At 41.5% G+C, this 18,742-nt stretch overlaps 1 protein-coding gene across 2 annotated transcripts; it reads left to right on the forward strand.

Moving 5' to 3' along the window:
* The first annotated feature begins 697 nt into the window (after positions 1-697).
* On the forward strand, positions 698-3,119 carry c1ql2 (complement component 1, q subcomponent-like 2). 2 transcript variants are annotated; one of them, XM_086029368.1, is made up of 3 exons: positions 698-885; positions 1,027-1,980; positions 2,388-3,119. In XM_086029368.1, the coding sequence occupies exons 2-3, from the start codon at positions 1,384-1,386 to the stop codon at positions 2,565-2,567; spliced, it is 777 nt and encodes a 258-aa protein (XP_085885494.1). In that variant the 5' UTR covers positions 698-885; positions 1,027-1,383; the 3' UTR covers positions 2,568-3,119. The 2 variants fall into 2 exon arrangements, with proteins under 2 accessions (XP_085885494.1, XP_085885486.1); XM_086029360.1 differs by having other exon boundaries at positions 698-1,980.
* The last annotated feature ends 15,623 nt before the right edge of the window (positions 3,120-18,742 follow it).

Here is an 18,742-nt window from a genome sequence, read left to right on the forward strand (position 1 = left end):
ATCGGACTATGTTATTGAGGTTACGGTTACAGTTAATATTACTTAAGTAATATCTAATTATCTATTATCTTATAATATCTATTAAATAATTTAATATTCTTGGGAGGAATAACAATACGGGCGGCACGGTGGGCGACTGGATAGCAAGTCCGCCTCACAGTGCAGAGGTCATGGGTTCGATCCCGGCTCCGGCCTCCTGGTGTGGACTTTGCATGTTCTCCCCGTGCCTGCGTGGGTTTTCTCCGGGTACTCCGGTTTCCTCCCACATTCAAAAAACATGCATGGTAAGTTGATTGGACACTCTAAATTGCCCCTAGGTGTGATTGTGTCACTCTCTGGCCACCACGGCTTCATGGCCACCCCTTGGGCCATGTAGCTCCGCCCCTGTCCTCATGCACTTCAAATGAACTGTCAAGACTGTAAAAGAAATGCTTTTATTGTGTACTTTTAAGATTGTGTTGTGGTGGCCATGACACACTCTTCTTCTCTGCTGCTTGTTACAGCCTTGGGGTTGGAGATACTACTGAGTGATGTCTGCCATCCTGTGGTTTGCACTGGCATTACATCTTTCAATGGCTCAGCGACAGTAAACTCCCTAACCCCAGGAATAAGGTCTAACCCCCTTCCCCAGGATTCCTACTCTTATACTCTTGGCTGCCCACCCACAAGGAAGGGCGACTCTGCCTTGCCCATGTGGCTATATGTGTTGCTCCATGGCCTTAGCTGAAATCTGCTAGTATGTGTGCCAAGGATCTGAAGAAGATGCGAGGCAGGATGAAAGGTCACAATGAGACAACAGCATAGTTTAAGTCACCTATAGATTCTAATTATAAAGAGGCCTAAACTAACAGCCCTATAACAGTCAAGTCAGCCAAATATTAAGTTGTAAGTACAGTATAGCAAGTTTGTACCATCTTCACATTTCTCCTTTTCAACCTACAGAAGATCAATATCCTTACATTTGGATTTGTTTCATTGTTGACTATCGTTTTAGTGGATTTGTCCTTCTTGTTCGTTTGCATGCAGCTGGTGCTCAATGGCCGGGCTGCTGTTTTAATTTGAAGGACTCGTATCTTCTTCCGCTCTCGTCTTCGGCACCTCTGACAGTTGGACGCCGCTGGGCTGGGCGCATCTGTCAGCGCGCAGCCCTCTATCAAGACTGGTCCAAAGGCGCTCTCTCCGCCACTGCCCATTGAAAGGCGTTGGACCAAGTAGCTAATACGTGCGCGACTAACTTGATCTCTCTCTTTTTTTCTTTCTAAAAGTATTTAATCCTCTTTCATCATTACCCCCCACCGAGGCTCTGCGGATCTTCTGTCGTCCCTCGGTCTCCGAACCGCGCGGAGGAAGTGGTCATTATTGGCTGTGGTCACCGCTGTCGTGATGGTTTTACTGGCTCTGGCCATTGCGATGCCGCTTCTCCTCCTGCGTCCCTCGGAGACCTCTGCTCATTACTACGAGATGATGGGCACATGTCGGATGGTGTGCGACCCTTACAGCGCCAAACCCGGGGGAGGCGCCGCTGCAGAGGAGACCCAGACCGTCAACGGCATCGCACCACTACCACCGATGGCGCAAGGTAGCCGCGGGGAACCGGGGCGACCGGGAAAACCTGGACTCAGGGGACCACCGGGAGAACCAGGACCCCCGGGCCCCAGGGGTCCACCGGGGGAGCGCGGCGGCAACAAACTCGCCTTCCCTCCTTTAACCGCAGCAGCGGGAGAGCACGGCGAAACAGAAGGTGCCAACTCGACACACAATGGGAACCGGTTCGCTTTTTATGTCGGTCTGAAGAACCCCCACGAGGGATACGAGGTGCTTAAATTTGACGACGTGATTACGAACTTGGGGAACCTCTACGATCCTAGCACCGGGAAGTTCACCTGCCATGTGTCCGGGATCTACTACTTCACTTATCATGTGCTGATGCGAGGAGGAGACGGAACCAGCATGTGGGCCGACCTGTGTAAAAATGGACAGGTAAATTACAAGTTTGAAGTTGGTTATAAGTACCTCGCAACCAAAATAAACGATTTTATTATTGCGTGTTGTGCAATGACAATACCACTCCACTCAACCAAAACGCGCACTTTTACGCACTAAGAGCCCAGCACCACGAGGCGTCAACATGAGATTTAAATTTTGTAAAACCTTGTTACTCGAATGGAAGTTGGTTTTGAGCACGGGTAGCCTGTGTACACGTCCTTGTTTCACTGACTCTTAATGATCATCAAGTGTTGCGTAACTGAGTCATGTTGCTAAGTGGAGGGACTGACAAGCATTTTGGTTACTCACCAAATGTTCTTTAAACTTTTCTTTTCATTATTATCAGCACAACAACATTCTAAAAGATGTTCTGTAATACCGTTGCCTATTTGATTTCCCAGGTCCGAGCCAGTGCCATAGCTCAGGATGCGGACCAAAACTATGACTACGCCAGCAACAGTGCCGTGCTGCACTTGGATTCGGGTGACGAAGTGTACGTGAAGCTGGACGGTGGCAAAGCTCACGGTGGCAATAATAACAAGTACAGCACCTTCTCTGGCTTCATCTTATACCCAGACTAGGTCAAATTGTCGGCAGAAGTTATTTTTACGGAAGGATGTGGTTATAACGTGTTTTTGTGTCCTTCAATACACAAGCTGCTTATGTTCATGTCAATTGATGGACAGCTTCCTCAATGCAGAGGTGAATACAATATTCTACTTAAAGGCTCTGGTGGATTAACAGTGCGTGATATTCCTCGGAAGTCAAACATCAGTCGGATAAGCTTGTGAAATCTTCATATTAAAACCTGGTCATATGTAGCAACATTTCAAATATTGATCTGACACAATGGCATGAAACAAGCCATCTAGTGCATCTGTTTATTTTTAGCACCAACTGAAGAAACTCTTTGCAAATGGACCAGGTCATTTTTCAAGTGCAATCAGATAAACTCCAGAAACATGACACACATGACTACATAAACAGTTGCACAAAATCATACATACCGGTAATTGTTTTTATACGGTTGCAACTTACAACCATGAGGCTCGTGTCAGCTTCTGCTATGGCCAAGCCATCACTGTACATGTAAAGCTAAACTTGTGGAATGAAAATATCCATGGTGGGGTTAATTGTGTGTGTGTTTTTTTTCTTCCAAATGCAAGCACGGCATCAATATCCAAATTGGAACTAACACTTACCTAAGGCAGACACACACATGTCCATTCTTGTCCTATCATCCAAATTGCCAAAGGGGAGCTGGACCCATCTGATCATACACAACACTGTCAGCAGAGGACAGGAGTGGAGTAACAGAAACTGCCAGACTTTACAATCCAGAGGCTAAAAAAAAAAAAAAGAAAACATGTTTTTGTTTCGGGGAGTTTTTGTTTATTTGCTATTATTGGAATTCCTGTCATATGTCAATAAATATTGTTCAACAAAAAGTGTCCCTGGTTTTAAGGCGTTCCCTTCCACCAAGTACAAATCTGAGTTATTTTATGGGCCTTATGTGAAATGTCACAGGACTAAACCGGAGAACATGTTGGCGGACTTCCTGCGAGTTCAGTGATAACTTCGGGCTGATGAAATGATGGTTTGAACTTTGAACCCAAACTTGCTGGAATGTTGTTTTCTTGATCGCTAGCATCTTTGGACAAAATTTAAATAAATTACGTATATCATTTATTTATACAGTATGTAAACAAGAACAAAGATTAAAAATCAGATATGGACATCTTTACTAACACTTGAAGACATTTTATGTACAACAAAAACATATAGACGGCTAATATTTCTACAGGTGCTTTGTACTAGTTTCCTGCCATTAAGTGCTCAGCCAGCGAGCTGAACTGGAACAAAGTGCTTTGTCCTGTTCTGCCAAATGCGGAAACTGGTTGCATATAACCTGATGGATCACCATTCATGTACACAAAACCTACCAATCACTGTCCATTAAATTTTGTGCAGACATGCATGCAATGTCATTTCAATTTTGGTGAGGATCAGGAAAAAGGTGTGTAATTTATTTTCACTTTTCTCTGTGTATTCATGGAAATTCTCCCCACTTGAATGGCAAATGGTCGTCTCATCTTACATTATTCTCAATTAACCTTGCTGTAGAAAATACTAATAAAGTGCTTTATATTTTATTCAATAATATTTTTGAGGAACATATTGTATAATTTTACCATTACCCTCACAATGAAACCATTCCTCCTGCTCTATAATTAAAAACTGTACGGTCTCATCAAGGGCGGCACGGTGGACGACTGGTTAGCACGTCCGCCTCACAGTTCAGAGGCCGTGCGTACGATCCCGGCTCCGGCCTCCCTGTGTGGAGTTTGCATGTTCTCCCCGTGGGTTTTCTCCGGGTACTCCGGTTTCCTGCTACATTCCAAAAACATGCATGGTAAGTTGATTGGACTCTCTAAATTGCATTAACTTCCGTGAACCAGTAGGTGTCCAGAAAAAAAAAATGACCACAGATCATATGTATACATTGATGGTGTTCAATTTGGCGCCAATCTAAATTAGGGTTGTTTGACCTAAACAGAGAATTACATTCTACTCATGCTCATTAAGGTCTACAGGTAATACCGTCTGCATGTGTTTTCATCCCACATCAGAGTTGCGTATTTTTCCGAGCTGCTTTGTTTGTGCGTTGCATTGCAGCGTAGCCCCGAGACTTTAGTAAGATAATGCAAAGCGTGTCCTGCACCGCTGCTCACATGTTCCAAATTCCCTGACTGTCCTTTGCGCCACAATAGCTGGCGGGTGTTTTGAGTCAGCAAGCCTCCATTTGTTTTTAAAGGTTATACTGAGGACGAAAGAGAAATTTTGCAGCGGAAAGATATAAGCACCCAAATACAAGGTAATTAAGTACCATACTGATATGTAATAGTCAAGCCTACTTTCATGCACATCGGATAATTCGAAAGTATTATGATGATTAAATCATTAGTTTGTGCCTTTTATTTTTTCTGCACGAGTGGCTACCGAAGGGAGCCTGGAGTAGCCTACTGCATTGTGGGATGGGGAATGCAAGCTCCCTGAATGACAATCAAACACAAAAAAAAGATGCTCATTGCGACTGCACAAGGAACCATTTATTCTCAGGTATCACACTGGTTGGAAGCTGGCGGCTGCCACCTCCACTGCTTCACCTTTTATTTGCTTGTATTGAAACCACAAGCACGGCACGAGGCTCATTAAGATGATGGCTGTTTTGTGTATTTGATCTTTTTTTTTGTCTTCATCTTCTTCTTCAAACTATCCCCTTGGGAACACACACCAAACACCTGTTTACACACCACACTTGTCGTCAATATAAATGGAAATCATGGAAAACAAATATTAGCATGTCGGCTTTTATGAATGTCAATTAAGACTTCGGCCAACATCGCCGCACTCACCCACATGAAAATCCATCTAAGGTGGATGTGAAAATCGGTTGTCAAGAATAATCAGTACTACTGTCCAATCAAAAGCAAGTGTCAACTATTTCATGAATGCGTTGTTAGTTTGCTATAAAGTGGGGACTGTTTTCTATATTTTTGACTTCCTGTAAGTGTAATGGCAACTGGCTCAATGCTGTTGTAAATGTTAGACTGATGTGCTTATGTGTTAATCCTTCAACCAACTCTTTTCACCCTCTCAAATTCTGGTCAGGGACATTTATTTAGTCAAGTGTAGAGTGTATCAAGTGTCTATTTGAATTCCGACAAGGCAGGGTAAAGGCTGATTTTTCATGGGATATTTTAATTATGTTCGATTGACTCAGTCATTCCAAATTACTATTTAGCATTTCGTTTATATTGTGTCATTTGATCTTTGAGAAGTCCACATCACCTCACTGAACACTTGAGTGATGTTGAGTAGTAACCTTTTGAACTGTTTTAATATAAGTCCTCACAGATTCTTGGAGGAACTGCTCATTCAGGATGAAAAGCGGAGTGTCTGACGCTGATGGAGGCGTCACCAGCAGCGTATGTCGCCAGCTGCCAGACGAATGCTCTCAAGAGCCAGACAGAAATACAGTACATCAGCAACACATAGGAAAAGTGTCACGTTTTGGCTTGCTGGTAAATTTTTTTCTCTGCCCATAGTTTGCCTTGGTTTATTGGTGGGTTGATTTCCCTACAGCTGCACCTGCCTGCAATCAACTAGCTGCACCTGATGGTGATCAGCCTTGGCTGGTATTTAGGTGTGGCTCAAGTGGAAGGAAGGTGCCCGAGTATTGTTTGTGCTTGCTGATTTGGTTTTTGTCAATCCACCTAACTTCGAGAGTACGCAAGGTTTATTTTCTATTAAAGCGGAAGTCAGCCCAATCATATTTTTTTCAAGAATATGTTCTCAGCAGGCCCACTGGTTAAAACACGGCATTCTGATTAATTTTACATTTGTAGAATATAAATTAAGCGGCAGAATGCACTCATTTTTAGCCATCTCTGGGGGCAGCCAATTTGTCTTCTGTCGACTGAAAATGACATCACAACTGCTCACAACAACCAATAACGGCTGACCTGTTTTCTGAATATGAGCCGTGATTGGTCGTTGTGAGCAGTTGTGATGTCATTTTCAGTCGACAGAAGACAAAATGGCCGCCCCCTGAGATGGCTAAAATCGAGTGGATTAAGACTTGCTCCACAAACGCAATATTTATCAGAATACCCTGTTTCAACTAGTGGGCTTGCATAGAACATATTCTTGAGAAAAATCTTCGCGTTGACTTCCACTTCAAGGACCCCTGTGATTTTTGCGTTTCAGTTTATTTAAGGCTAGGCGTTCCAGAAGTACTTAAGTTTGCCTAAGTCTGAGGTCCCCAAACTATGGCTCTCTGAACAAGACCAGAGATGCATTATGTTTTTTTTTTTGTTTTTTTTTTTTCAATATGGCCATGTGATGGGGATAATACACGCATAGAATGTGACATTCTATTCCACCCTCTCGTTCAGATCTTAGAATGTCGGTGCTAAATTTCGATTCCTTGTTAGCGCGCACAAGACGCACGAAGGAAGCAGGACCGATAGAATATGTGTGCGCATCGCCCGCAGTCCCTCCTGCTGCCGAAGCTGTGGCGCGGTTGCATGGCAGCTCACCACTCACTGGCTGCTCCTCTCGGTCAGCCCGTCCGCTCACTCCGTGCCGGCAGGCGTGAGCCGCGGCCACAACTCTGTTCGCGAGACCTTTTATGCTCTGCCCAGCTGCGGTGGCAGCGGTCGGCCTTCGTGGGGTCAGCGATCCTGCCCGGCCCGGCCCGACCCGGCGGTCTGCCTCAGTCTTACCCTTAGGACTGGTGTGGCTCAGGACCCATAATCAGAATCGGCTAAGTACGGCTAATTCCAACAATGAGCCAACAAGTTCAAGTGGAACTAAAACAGTGAGTCAACAGACAAATGGACATATCCAGCTAATATTTAGTTAATAGCATATACACAGCTGCAGCATATACATCAATACGTACATGTACACATACAACATATGTTTTATGTAGACATTTTAAGGGCAAATAAGGAAAATGTATCTAATCTAAGAAGATCTAAGAAGATTAGATACATTTTCCTCATTTGGTCTTAAAATGCAGTGTTGTTTCTGTCATATTTTTTTCTTTCTCAAAAATAAAACATTAGGTGAGCCCATCATAAAGAAAAACATTAGGTGAGCCCATCAATATGTGTACACTAGCATGCTATAAGTAACTGCTGCATTGTCTTTTCTTGAGGTTCTCAAAAACAATTTGTGAAAAAAATAATGTAAAAATATACAAATAAATACATTTGCTAAAAATAGTCCTTTGAGTAACTGACAGTAAAGTTCATTAAATTAAAGAACAGAGAAGTTCATACGATTTGTCCAAAAATAACTTTTTGTGAGGAATCGAGAATCATTAGGAACCAGAATCTTCGAAATCCAAACGATGTCCAAACCTAGTAATTATTTATTTAATAGTGATATTATGTATTTCATAACTTAATTAGTTTCTGTGAATAACCCAGAGGCGGCACGGTGGTCGGCTGGTTAGCACGTCCGCCTCACAGTTCAGAGGTCGTGGGTTCGATCCCGGCTCCGGCCACTCTGTGTGGAGTTTGCATGTTCTCCCCGTGCCTGCGTGGGTTTCCTCCGGGTACTCCGGTTTCCTCCCACATTCCAAAAACATGCATGGTAAGTTGATTGGACTGTATAAATTGCCCCTAGGTGTGATTGTGAGTGCGGATGTTTGTCTCTGTGTGCCCTGCGATTGGCTGGCAACCAATTCAGGGTGTCCCCCGCCTACTGCCCAAAGACAGCTGGGATAGGCTCCAGCACGCCCCGCGACCCTTGTGAGGAGAAGCGGTATGGATAATGAATGAATGAATGAATGAATAACCCAGAGAAGGTTATTTGGTTATCGTTTATTTCACAAATAGTGCACGAACCCAGACATGTTTGGTTATGTGTTGCTTTCTGGAAAAGAATAAATATTTACATTTAGGCACCCCTGTGATCATCACACTTTTTCTGTTACAAACTGACCCCAGCCCCCCACCAGGGAAGGGAAAGGTTATGTGGCACTCACAGAAAAAAGTTTGGGGACCCCTGGTCTAAGTACTTTTGTGATTTTTAGTTTACCCTTTCTATCTTGTGTGGATGGACTCTGTTTCGCTTGTTTACATACCTTCCTTCCACAGAGGCTCTGTCCACCTTTTGGTTTTTTGCTCTTTGCTTGCAGTTCTCCTTGGTCATTGTTTTTGTTTCTGTTCAGGCCTTTTTCTATCTGCGTTGTGGTCCATTCATCGGCCTAGGCCAATCATGACAAAAGGTTTCAGAGGACAGCATTAAACACTTTTCAGTGCCAAACGTTGTCTTATGTGCACAAGTAGCGGTCATTAGTTGTGTGCTGGTTCACATACTCAGCAAAGCCTTTTTATCGACAGGTGATGAGTCCAGAGTGTAGCGCTCACTCACTAACAGTCAGTAGGGATAGGCTCCCGCTCCCCTGTCACCCTGAACAGAAAAACTGGTATCAGAAATAAATGGATACATGCGAACTGGCACGGATGAAGAATTGCATAAAGAACATACAGTGCAAATGATTTAGCCTCTCAGATTCATGCTCATTTTTCTTTTTTAGGATGGATTGTGATTCAGCCAAATAGTGACTCACTCAGTCTGTCAGTCTGTACTTAAGAAATCTCATATCAGTCTGAGCTTAATCGGCCAAACAAGGAGGATTGACATGCAACAAAGGGACAAATTGCATTGGACCGTGGGCTCGTCAAATAAAATACACTCCACTGTCCTTTAGTTTAGCTTCTGTCTAGGCAGTGACCATCCCAGTTTTACTAATCCGATATATAGGTCATTTAATCTTTTTAATGTTGAAAAGTATTTTGCTATCCTTTTAATCAGCAAGCAGTTGGTTTCGTTTGATGTTTCCACCAAGCACAGTTCAATTTGGTAGTACAGAATTTTAGGTAGCAAATAATTGATCTGTATGTTCTACTTTTGTTCCCACCTTCGATGGAGTTGTATCAAAGGGTAGCTCTAGCCTAAGCCATTAGCCTCATCAGCATAAAGATATCTGTGATCCCCTGCATCTCCAAAGCAGCTTAATGTCAGTTTCCTCTTTACATAATCCTGACTTTAAAATGAAATAAAACAGAAACCCGGGCCTTTGCATATTCAACATAAATTTTCCCAAGGCCGTTATATTTCTTTTCGGAGCGATCTTGACCGCACACATGTAGATGATTTGAAGGTTGACATGAGAATGGTACAGCTCTCAAAAAAACATCTGTCATGCTATGGGAAATTGTGGAGGTAAAAGCGTGCTACTCTCAGGTAAATCTCTCTCACATACTCGCACGCACACTTTCTTCCTAACTCCTGTCTTTGTTGCATGTATCATTTTAGAAAGCTGAAGAAGCTTCAACTAATAGCATTATCTTGAAGCTTCCTTGGACTAAAATTTCAAACATCTTGATAAAATGTAAGTCTAAAATATTCATATTACATTACATGAGAGCTATCTGCATTTATACTTCCACAAATGGATCCTTTGTCCAAGAAATATTCAATTTATGTCCCCATTTCCAATGACTTTTTTTTTTGTCATCTGATGACATGCAGTCTGTCACTCCTGAAGAAAAGGTTACAGATATAAGTCTTCACAGCAGCAGGGAACGTTTTATTGTAACAAAGCCAATAAGAACTATGTCTTTAATATCTCCTCTGGCTGGCAGCTGCTGACAGGCCAGGGATGCCTGATGAGAGAGTCACGGTCCTAAGAGAGTTGACTGAAAGGTTAGGGTCGCCCTGGGCAGGAACGCTGATGAGGACAGGCACGCACATGCGCGCACACACACGCACACACAGTCAGATCCCCCTGAACACGGTCTTGTATTGCTGTACCTTACTTTTCATGATTAAAAATGTACAAATGTACCAAAAAATGATTTTATTTTATGAAACCATGACAGTGATTAGTGTCACGGACAATAACTTCTCAGCCATTAAAATTGTAATAAATGGTGTGAAGAAAAAGACAATACCAGAAAGCGTAGTTAAATAGCAATTCTGTTCAACGTTGCTGCGTGACGTTCACAGAGGGGAGAGACTCAGAATGTAATGGTTGTAACTTGTTATTTAAACAAGCAGATTACCTAAGTGAGGTACTAAACTCTTCTATTGGTTAGGTTATGTGAATTGGCTTGTGTCGTGGTCCAGAAATTTGTAACATTGTATTACCAATCTCAGTAATTGTAATAATATTACCCAAAAAATGAGAATAACTGGTGATATTAATTTGTTACTGCCTAAATGTAACATATTACTGTTCCACTTTATGTGTTACCCCAACACTGTGTGTGTATATATGGCTATGACACTGGATATATTTTAATATTTATTGGCTATGTTTACATGACCTGTAAGTTTGGTAATGAGCAGCTGTAAAGTTAACTTAGCTTGTTAGCTGCCAGGACCATCCATCCATCCATCCATCCATTATCTACACCTCTTATCGTCACAAGGGGAGTGCTGGAGCCTATGCCAGCTGTCTACTGGCAGTGGGTGGGGGACACCCCAAATTGGTTGCCAGCCAATCTCAGGACACACAGAGACAAACCAATATCCGCACTCCCAATCACACCTAGGGGCAATTCAGAGAGTCCAATCAACCTACCATGCATGTTTTTGGAATGTGGGGGGAAACCGGAGTACCCGGAGAAAACCCACGCAGGCACGGGGAGAACATGCAAACTCCACACAGGGAGGCCGGAGCTGGGATCGAACCCATGACCTCTGAACTGTGCTAACCGGTTGACCACCGTGCTGCTTCTGCCAGGACCACAATCCATCAAATAATCCAACAGTCATCATATCAATGACACATGTTTGAAGTGTTATTGTCATCTGCTTCATGCATATTGTCTGACAGAAAATATGTTTGCTGCAATCAAAATCAGTGAACAGTGAAAGCGAACTGTCAAATTTCCCATCTATAGTTGTGCCGTGTGGTCAGGAGGGTGCGCTTCAAATATTTTTAAGACGATTGTCGAGGCTATTCGTTAGTTTCTTCTTGCGGCATGTTTGCTATTTTCTGTTCACCAGGCTTGACTGACAACCTTTTACATGTGACACATTTTGACAAGATTATCCTTAGAGCGGCATCAGCTTTTGAATTCAATATTTTTCTCTCACGTTGGATAACATTACGTTCCTACCGCTATGACCTGTTTACTTGTGAATATGTCTAAGAATCAAAGATGACACATAGCCATGATGGAGTATGACAGGATGTTTCATATTGGATGGTAAAGCCGATGTATCCAACCTTCCATCCACCATCCAACACAGGATCTAGTTTCACAATATGACGTTTTGATCCATCTGTAGAGTTAAGATCTCATCTTTGTAACTTTGATTTGACAGCATTTTACAATTTCCATCTCTGCATTTTCCACTTCTGCGACTGTTAAGTAAACTTCATCTCTGTTTGACCTTTGCACTTTATTTCCCTTTTTCTTTTGACTGTCACTGTCTGACAAATGTTTGAGCTCATTGACATTTTTAGAGTAGCTGTTTGAATCCCAACACCCAGGCAATAGCCTTTTTCAATCTTTACCAATCTCAGTAGTAACAAATTAGTTGACTGATTGGATCATCTTGCACGGTTATCAACATTCACAGTCATGGCCTTGACTTCTGCGTTATTTTGAATGTCCATTGATATTGTTGTTGACAGTGCCCAACATTTAGCGTCATTTTTTCGAACGTCCGATCCTTGAATCCAGTATTTGTTTGAAAAGAACTCGCTTGGTTTCATTCCAAGATGCACAGTCAGCACAGTCACAGTCAGTTCAACCCTGAGCTTACATGCCTCCACAGACTGACCATGGAGTGACCTATGATGGGTGATAACCTATTTGCCACAAAAGTCTTGAATCTGGCACTGCAAGGTGTCTCAACACTGTGGTACTATCTGACCACAATATGGATTCCTTCAATGGCATTTTTAACCCGTTTCTCAACATTTTGCCCATTTTCACAGCTACAGCTGCCGCCGTAAGCTCAATTGGAGTTTGTTTCAAAGGCAATCCTCGTGGCTTGCCTATTACAAATGAGCAATGGGCTTCACCTCTTTCATTTGTGACATGGAGGTATGTAACCACACCGTATCCTTTCTCACTCATGTCTGCAAAACCATACACTTTGGCAGATGTGACGTTTCCAAATCTGACTGGTTTAAAACATCTGTTCACTATGAATCCTTGTAGTTTTGCAAATTCTAACAACCACTGTTGTGACTTCTTAATCTTCTTAGAATTATTAGGCTACATAAATACTTATGGGATTTATGTGAGAGACCTTTTTCAAATTCCCTTTTTCTTTTAATTTTTTTCTGGAAGTTTCACACTAGTTTTCTTTCCAACTGCAATGATATTTAAATGAGTTTGACATAGTGCCAAAAGTTCATTGTTCACCAGGACACCCACAGCCAGAGGCTAAATTGCACTCTTTTTATTTTTGGAGAAGCTGTGTGACTACAATGCGAAGAAGAAGCATTTACGCTGTTCTGTGTGGATCTAAACACCGAATACAAATACATGTACCGTTTTATCTCAATGTTCTGCAAATGCCTGTCAAAAAATATATTTTCCAAATAAAAAGCAAGTCTGACCTGGGATGCTTGTTAAATATTTCACTCTACACAGGGTCCTTTAAAAAGGAGAACTGTATACGGTAATTAGGAGTGTAACGGTACGCTAAATCACATTTCGGTTTGGTTCGGTTTTTTTTAAACTTCGGTTCGGTATATTTTCGGTACAAAAAAACATATATATATATATATATATATATATATATATATATATATATATATATATATATATATATATTTTTTAATATGTTTATTTTGAAAAGATGGCAAGTAAATGGTCTTTTTTTTTTTAGAAAAAATAAAAGCGAACCATTCGGGTGATATTCTAAGAAATTACACCAGAATAAAAAATACGCTAACAATAAATAGTTAATTTTGTAAATTATTAAGACACTGAAATCTTTAAACACGTGCGGATGTTTGTCTCTGTGTGCCCTGCGATTGGCTGGCAACCAATTCAGGGTGTCCCCCGCCTACTGCCCGAGGACAACTGAGATAGGCTCCAGCACGCCCCGCGACCCTTGTGAGGATAAGCGGTATCGATAATGGATGGATGGATGGATGAATGCGGGGACCTTTTGAGCTCTGGCTCTTTTCTGGCTCTTTCTTTTGTGCCGCCACCCTCCTCTCCCACGAGCAACAGTCAACGTCCATGCGTAAGTTTGCCGAACCGAACGCAAGTGGACCGAACCGAAAATGCCATACCGAAACGTATTAATACGCCCACGTGTACCGTTACACCCCTGACGGTAATATAATAGTAAACATTTTGTGAGTAGTTTTTTTGTGAAAAGGTGCACAAAATGAGTTATTGCACTTATTGTTGGTTTGCTGTTCAGCTGTTTTGTGCCAACCTTTTTCATGCGAGAGCCCTTTGCACAGTAGGGGGGAAAATATCACACCATGTCTTTATTTTTTATTTGCTTCAAACCCTTTAATGTTGAAGAATGTGTCTTTTTTGTCTAAGTTGCCCATCCATGGGCTACGGCATATGGCATAGGGTTAATGTTGTATTTATTTTATTTAAAAAAGGAAATGCTTTTACTAAGTAGGCTTGTTTTGATTTTTTTATACTGCACAAACATGACAGCACTTAATTTTATTCATTACAAACTGGTGCCAACTTTGTCAGGCAACTTAACAAGCAAGTGAGCAAGCTTAACATTAAAATGCACATATGAAAGTAACATTTTATTCACATTAGTACAGAACAACATTTAGAACTGAAAAATCATATTATTGCCTTTGTATTCATTGTGATGTGAAAAAGTTAACTTTTTCAAACTGATGTTAATGGGTAAATAAAAAAAAAAAGGCACTATACTCAAATATTGTCCTTGTCCTTGTATGCGAAGAAAATGAAAGTGATCATGCCAGTATTAATGCATTCATGAAGATTCAATCTGTTAAAAAAGATGACCAATGTTGTAATTGGCCTGAGCTTGTCGCCAGTCAGTCCATTATACTGTTTGTTGGACAGAAATGCCAGAAAAAGGGACAGACCTAAAATACTGTAGTGACATCTGCAGAAGGCATCATCCAGTTTGATTACATGCATGTCCTCCAGCAGCTCTTCTCAAAATGTCTCAAAAGAATATACTTTTCGGGTCTGTCGTGTTTTCCTGCATGTTCCCCCTTCAAGAAAAACTTTAAATTTCAAATAGTCCAGCAAACATCCTTGGTCAGTCACTTTCGTACTAACTCATCTTGGTGTCTGGATTGAAACCACAATGACATGTCCGTACTTTTTTCAGTTAAAGCCCAGCAAAGTTTCTGCATTGATTGAATTTGCCAGTTATTAGATGGGACCGTTTATCTTCTGCTTAAGCGTCGACAAACTTCTCAGCAAGATGCAATAAGACGAGTCAGGTAATCTGTCACCTATGTCTCATTAGGACTCTAAAAAGGTTCGCCCAAATCTTAATTATTTATCTGCATTTATATCAGTTTAATTATTGATGATGTAGGTTAAGGTGTGTGTGCGCGTATGAAGGCCAAAGATCAGCCCTTAGCTTCCCTCCTGATTAATGGATGAGCATGAGGAGCCCTTCATGTATTATTACTGGAGAGAACCTGGACCTTGAAGAAGGCCTGGCAGACAGAGAAAGACTGGAAACTCTGTGAATATGAATTAACATTTAGTATGCAAAGTTCTGCTCTAAGGCGACACAGTATATGAGTGGTTAGCACATCCGCCTGTGAGGAGTTTGCATGTTCTTCCCGTGTGTGGGGATTTTCTCTGGGTACCCCGGTTTCCTCCCATATTCCAAAAACATGTACTGCATATTAAGACTAATATGTGAATGTGAGTGCATGGTTGTATGAATATATGTGCAATTAGCTGGTGACCAGTTCAGGGTGTAACCAGCCTCTCATCCAAAGTCAGCTGGGATAGGCCCCAACACTTACTCCAACGACCCCAGTGAGGATAATCGGGAAACAAGATGGATGGACTTGTCCTCTGTACATTAATGGCATTTTAATGTTCAAGGGAGCAGAAAGAATTTTGTTTATACATTTCCTCCAGCATGTCTTATTTCAAGTGAGCCTCAACTAACAAATGTGGTTCCAAATGATGAAACAATACAAATAATCGCTTTGTTCACTATCTGCCACTAAGTAATTTAACCCCAGGTCTGAATGTATAATAAATATTAAATGTCACTTAAAAATATGACATCATTGGTCATGGTGGTTTGGTTTATCGTTCAAAAACGGCAGCATATAAAGTTGAACAATCTTGATCAAATACTGTAGTCTTATTGCAGCAACTCGACGCTGACATCTGCTGGACAAATGCAGTATTGTATGAGAAAGGATTGCCTCCTCCCCATGCCCCTATCACCCCCCTCACTCCGCATTCAGTTGCAGTAGCAACATCATTGCTGTACCGATTTGACATATACCTCAAAATAATAATCACACACACACACACACACACAAAATATATATAGATAATAATTACGCAAGTTAAATGTATGCTGAATGTTCATGGTATTTAAATGTATTGCCCATATAAATACAAATTTAAAAATCGGAATTACATATTTCATATATACGGGACTAAGAAATCAACTTATATAAATGAACAATTAGATTCACGGAATCATATATAGTGTAGGAGCAGAATATGTGTGCAAGTTGTAATGATATTTACGTCAATTAAATTTAAGGAGGAACTTCTTTTGCCTCGGGAGTGTTCCTACCAGAAGAGAAACCCGTTTTTGACCGCTGTCACACAGGGGCTGAGCTACGTGGTGGCCTTGATGGCCGTGGCCACCCCTTGTCACTCTTCAGCCACATCATATGAAGGGGAGATTTTGACACCAGTAACCTTTTCTGCCATTGTCAGGTGGATGCGGTAATCTTAAACCCCTTGATACTTTACCACAGCTTATTTACAGTAACTGCATATTTAAAGAAAGAAAAATGTGCAATTAATTTGAACGCAAACTTCAAAAGACTCTAATAAATTAAGCTCAGCAAAACTGAGCCTGGCCACCGCACTGTAAAATTTCTGGCTAGATGCTCTCACAGCAGTGTGGGTTCAAGTACTGGAACAGGGTCATATTGTCCCGTTCATGTTCAAGTCAATTCTTTACGTTACTTTCTAATGCACTTTCAAAGTGCAATGATTCTCCACTCTAGGCTTCTGACGCACACACGTGTAACCAGTGAAAACTCGCGCAGCCACCGAAGAGGTGTGAACCATTGAATTCTGAGGATGCCTGCAAGTCCCGGATTGTGGCGTTTTCCTGAGATGTGAATTCCAGAGCGATCTATTTGGAAAAATTTCACACTTGTGAAATTGACTTGCCTATGCATCCAAAAGTTATATATCGTCGCTATCCTGTGAAAAACACTTATGTCAAATTTGGGGGGAAAAAAATATTTTCACGTTAATGCGATATCTGTAACGCGGAAACACCATTCACGTAAAAATAAGAACATTGAAAAAAAATTGTACATAAGTGTTTTTTCAAAGGACAGCATTGATATACTGATTGTCCCAGTGATGTGCGCAGCTCATCTAATGGTCTATTTTCAAGGGGCATGTGTATTTGCATTCTGTATTTCCAGAGCTGGGCATTTTACTAAAAATTTGCATCTGTTTATCGCCTTCCGCCTATAGCAGGGATCCCCTTCCGCCGTCTGTTTATCCGTCATTTTGTCCAGCCGGACCTATAGTAATTGCCTATCGGTTGGTCCGTCTATCATTTTAAAAGCGCTTCCGTCAGCGCTTCAGTTGACCATGCTCATGACTGAATACATATTTGGAGCTATTTCATATATATTGAGAAGCGAGTGAGCCGGCTGTTGTTTAAGCGTTGCCTAATTCCTGCCGTTCACTCTGGTACGGCACTTTTATAGATTTCACTTACATATGTCAAATTAAAACAAATGATTCAAAATGTTACTCACCATTGCCACCATTTGAGTAACTGCATGTTGTGAGCTGCGCTTTCAGACAAACTAAGCCACTAGCTGGGTCGGCAGCCGCTCGCTCACGCGGCCGTCACCACGCAGCCAAGCACGTAAAGAGTTGATTAAGTCAAAACGTGCACAGTGATGTTTAACTTTCAAGAGGCACTGTTCCTTACTTAGTACTGCCTCCGCAAGTGGAAAGCTTCTTCGTGTGTGGAGGGGCGCGGTTGCTGAAATGACGTTATGTTGTGTCAAGCATAAACCAAGTTTACAAGTCTGCCTGTGAGAATACAAGCACCGCTAGATAAAAATCAAAATGCATTCTACACGTCTGACACTAGATGTCAGAAGAGGGCTTACAAACGTTCTTTCCCTGCAGTATTTCCATGCAGAAACCTGTCATTAAGATTCCCCACCATATTCCACCGTAAACGTATTTACAAATTTACTAACCATCTATCCATGAATCCGTCCATCCATCTATCTATCTATCTATCTATCTATCTATCTATCTATCTATCTATCTATCTATCTATCTATCTATCTATCTATCTATCTATCTATCTATCTATCTATCTATCTATCTATCTTTACCATGTGAGCACATTTCCTTCCACTTTCGACCTTAAATATTAAAACTAAATTAAAGAAGAGGCTAACGTCAAAATGCTTCCCAGGACTTCCCCTTTCCGCCACTCGGTGTCAGCACAAGCCCTCAGAGAGACCATCCACCCTATTGCGATCGTCTCCGTTATTTGGTCGTCTGAGGGCTTGAGACATTAAGTGCATCTGGTGATGTGGTTTTCATGTACTTATTTTCACAGACAGGCGAGATTAACTGTGATATATATACACAAGAAATTTCCAAGTGGAAGTGAAACGAAAAGGAGGTTTTGAGACTGTAAAAGTTGCAGTTGCATATGGACGACGGCATCTCAAGTTTATCAGGTCTATAACGCATATTTTGAAAGTCTGTTTCGATTATGTATTCTTTCAGCATGTATCAATTACAATGTGGACAATTGTTATTCTGATTTTAATCGAAGACTAAATATATCTGATTTGATTTCCCGCCAACCAGATCTTGTAAGCTACTGCACTGACACTGAAAGATTGATTATTTTTACACAAGTCAATTTATGTCTGTTTGAAATGTGGGACACAAAGCAAAATCGTTTTTTTTTTATT

Source organism: Filicampus tigris, chromosome 1 (genome assembly GCF_054856515.1).
Source record: "Filicampus tigris isolate MCC_2025a chromosome 1, RoL_Ftig_1.0, whole genome shotgun sequence".
Taxonomy (NCBI): Eukaryota; Metazoa; Chordata; class Actinopteri; order Syngnathiformes; family Syngnathidae; genus Filicampus; species Filicampus tigris.

Coding starts and splice junctions, on each gene's coding strand:
- c1ql2 (XM_086029360.1), top strand. CDS start 1,384: ATGGTTTTACTGGCTCTGGCCATTGCGATGCCGCTTCTCCTCCTGCGT. Junction 1,981..2,387: donor ACCTGTGTAAAAATGGACAG/GTAAATTACAAG, acceptor TTGATTTCCCAG/GTCCGAGCCAGTGCCATAGC.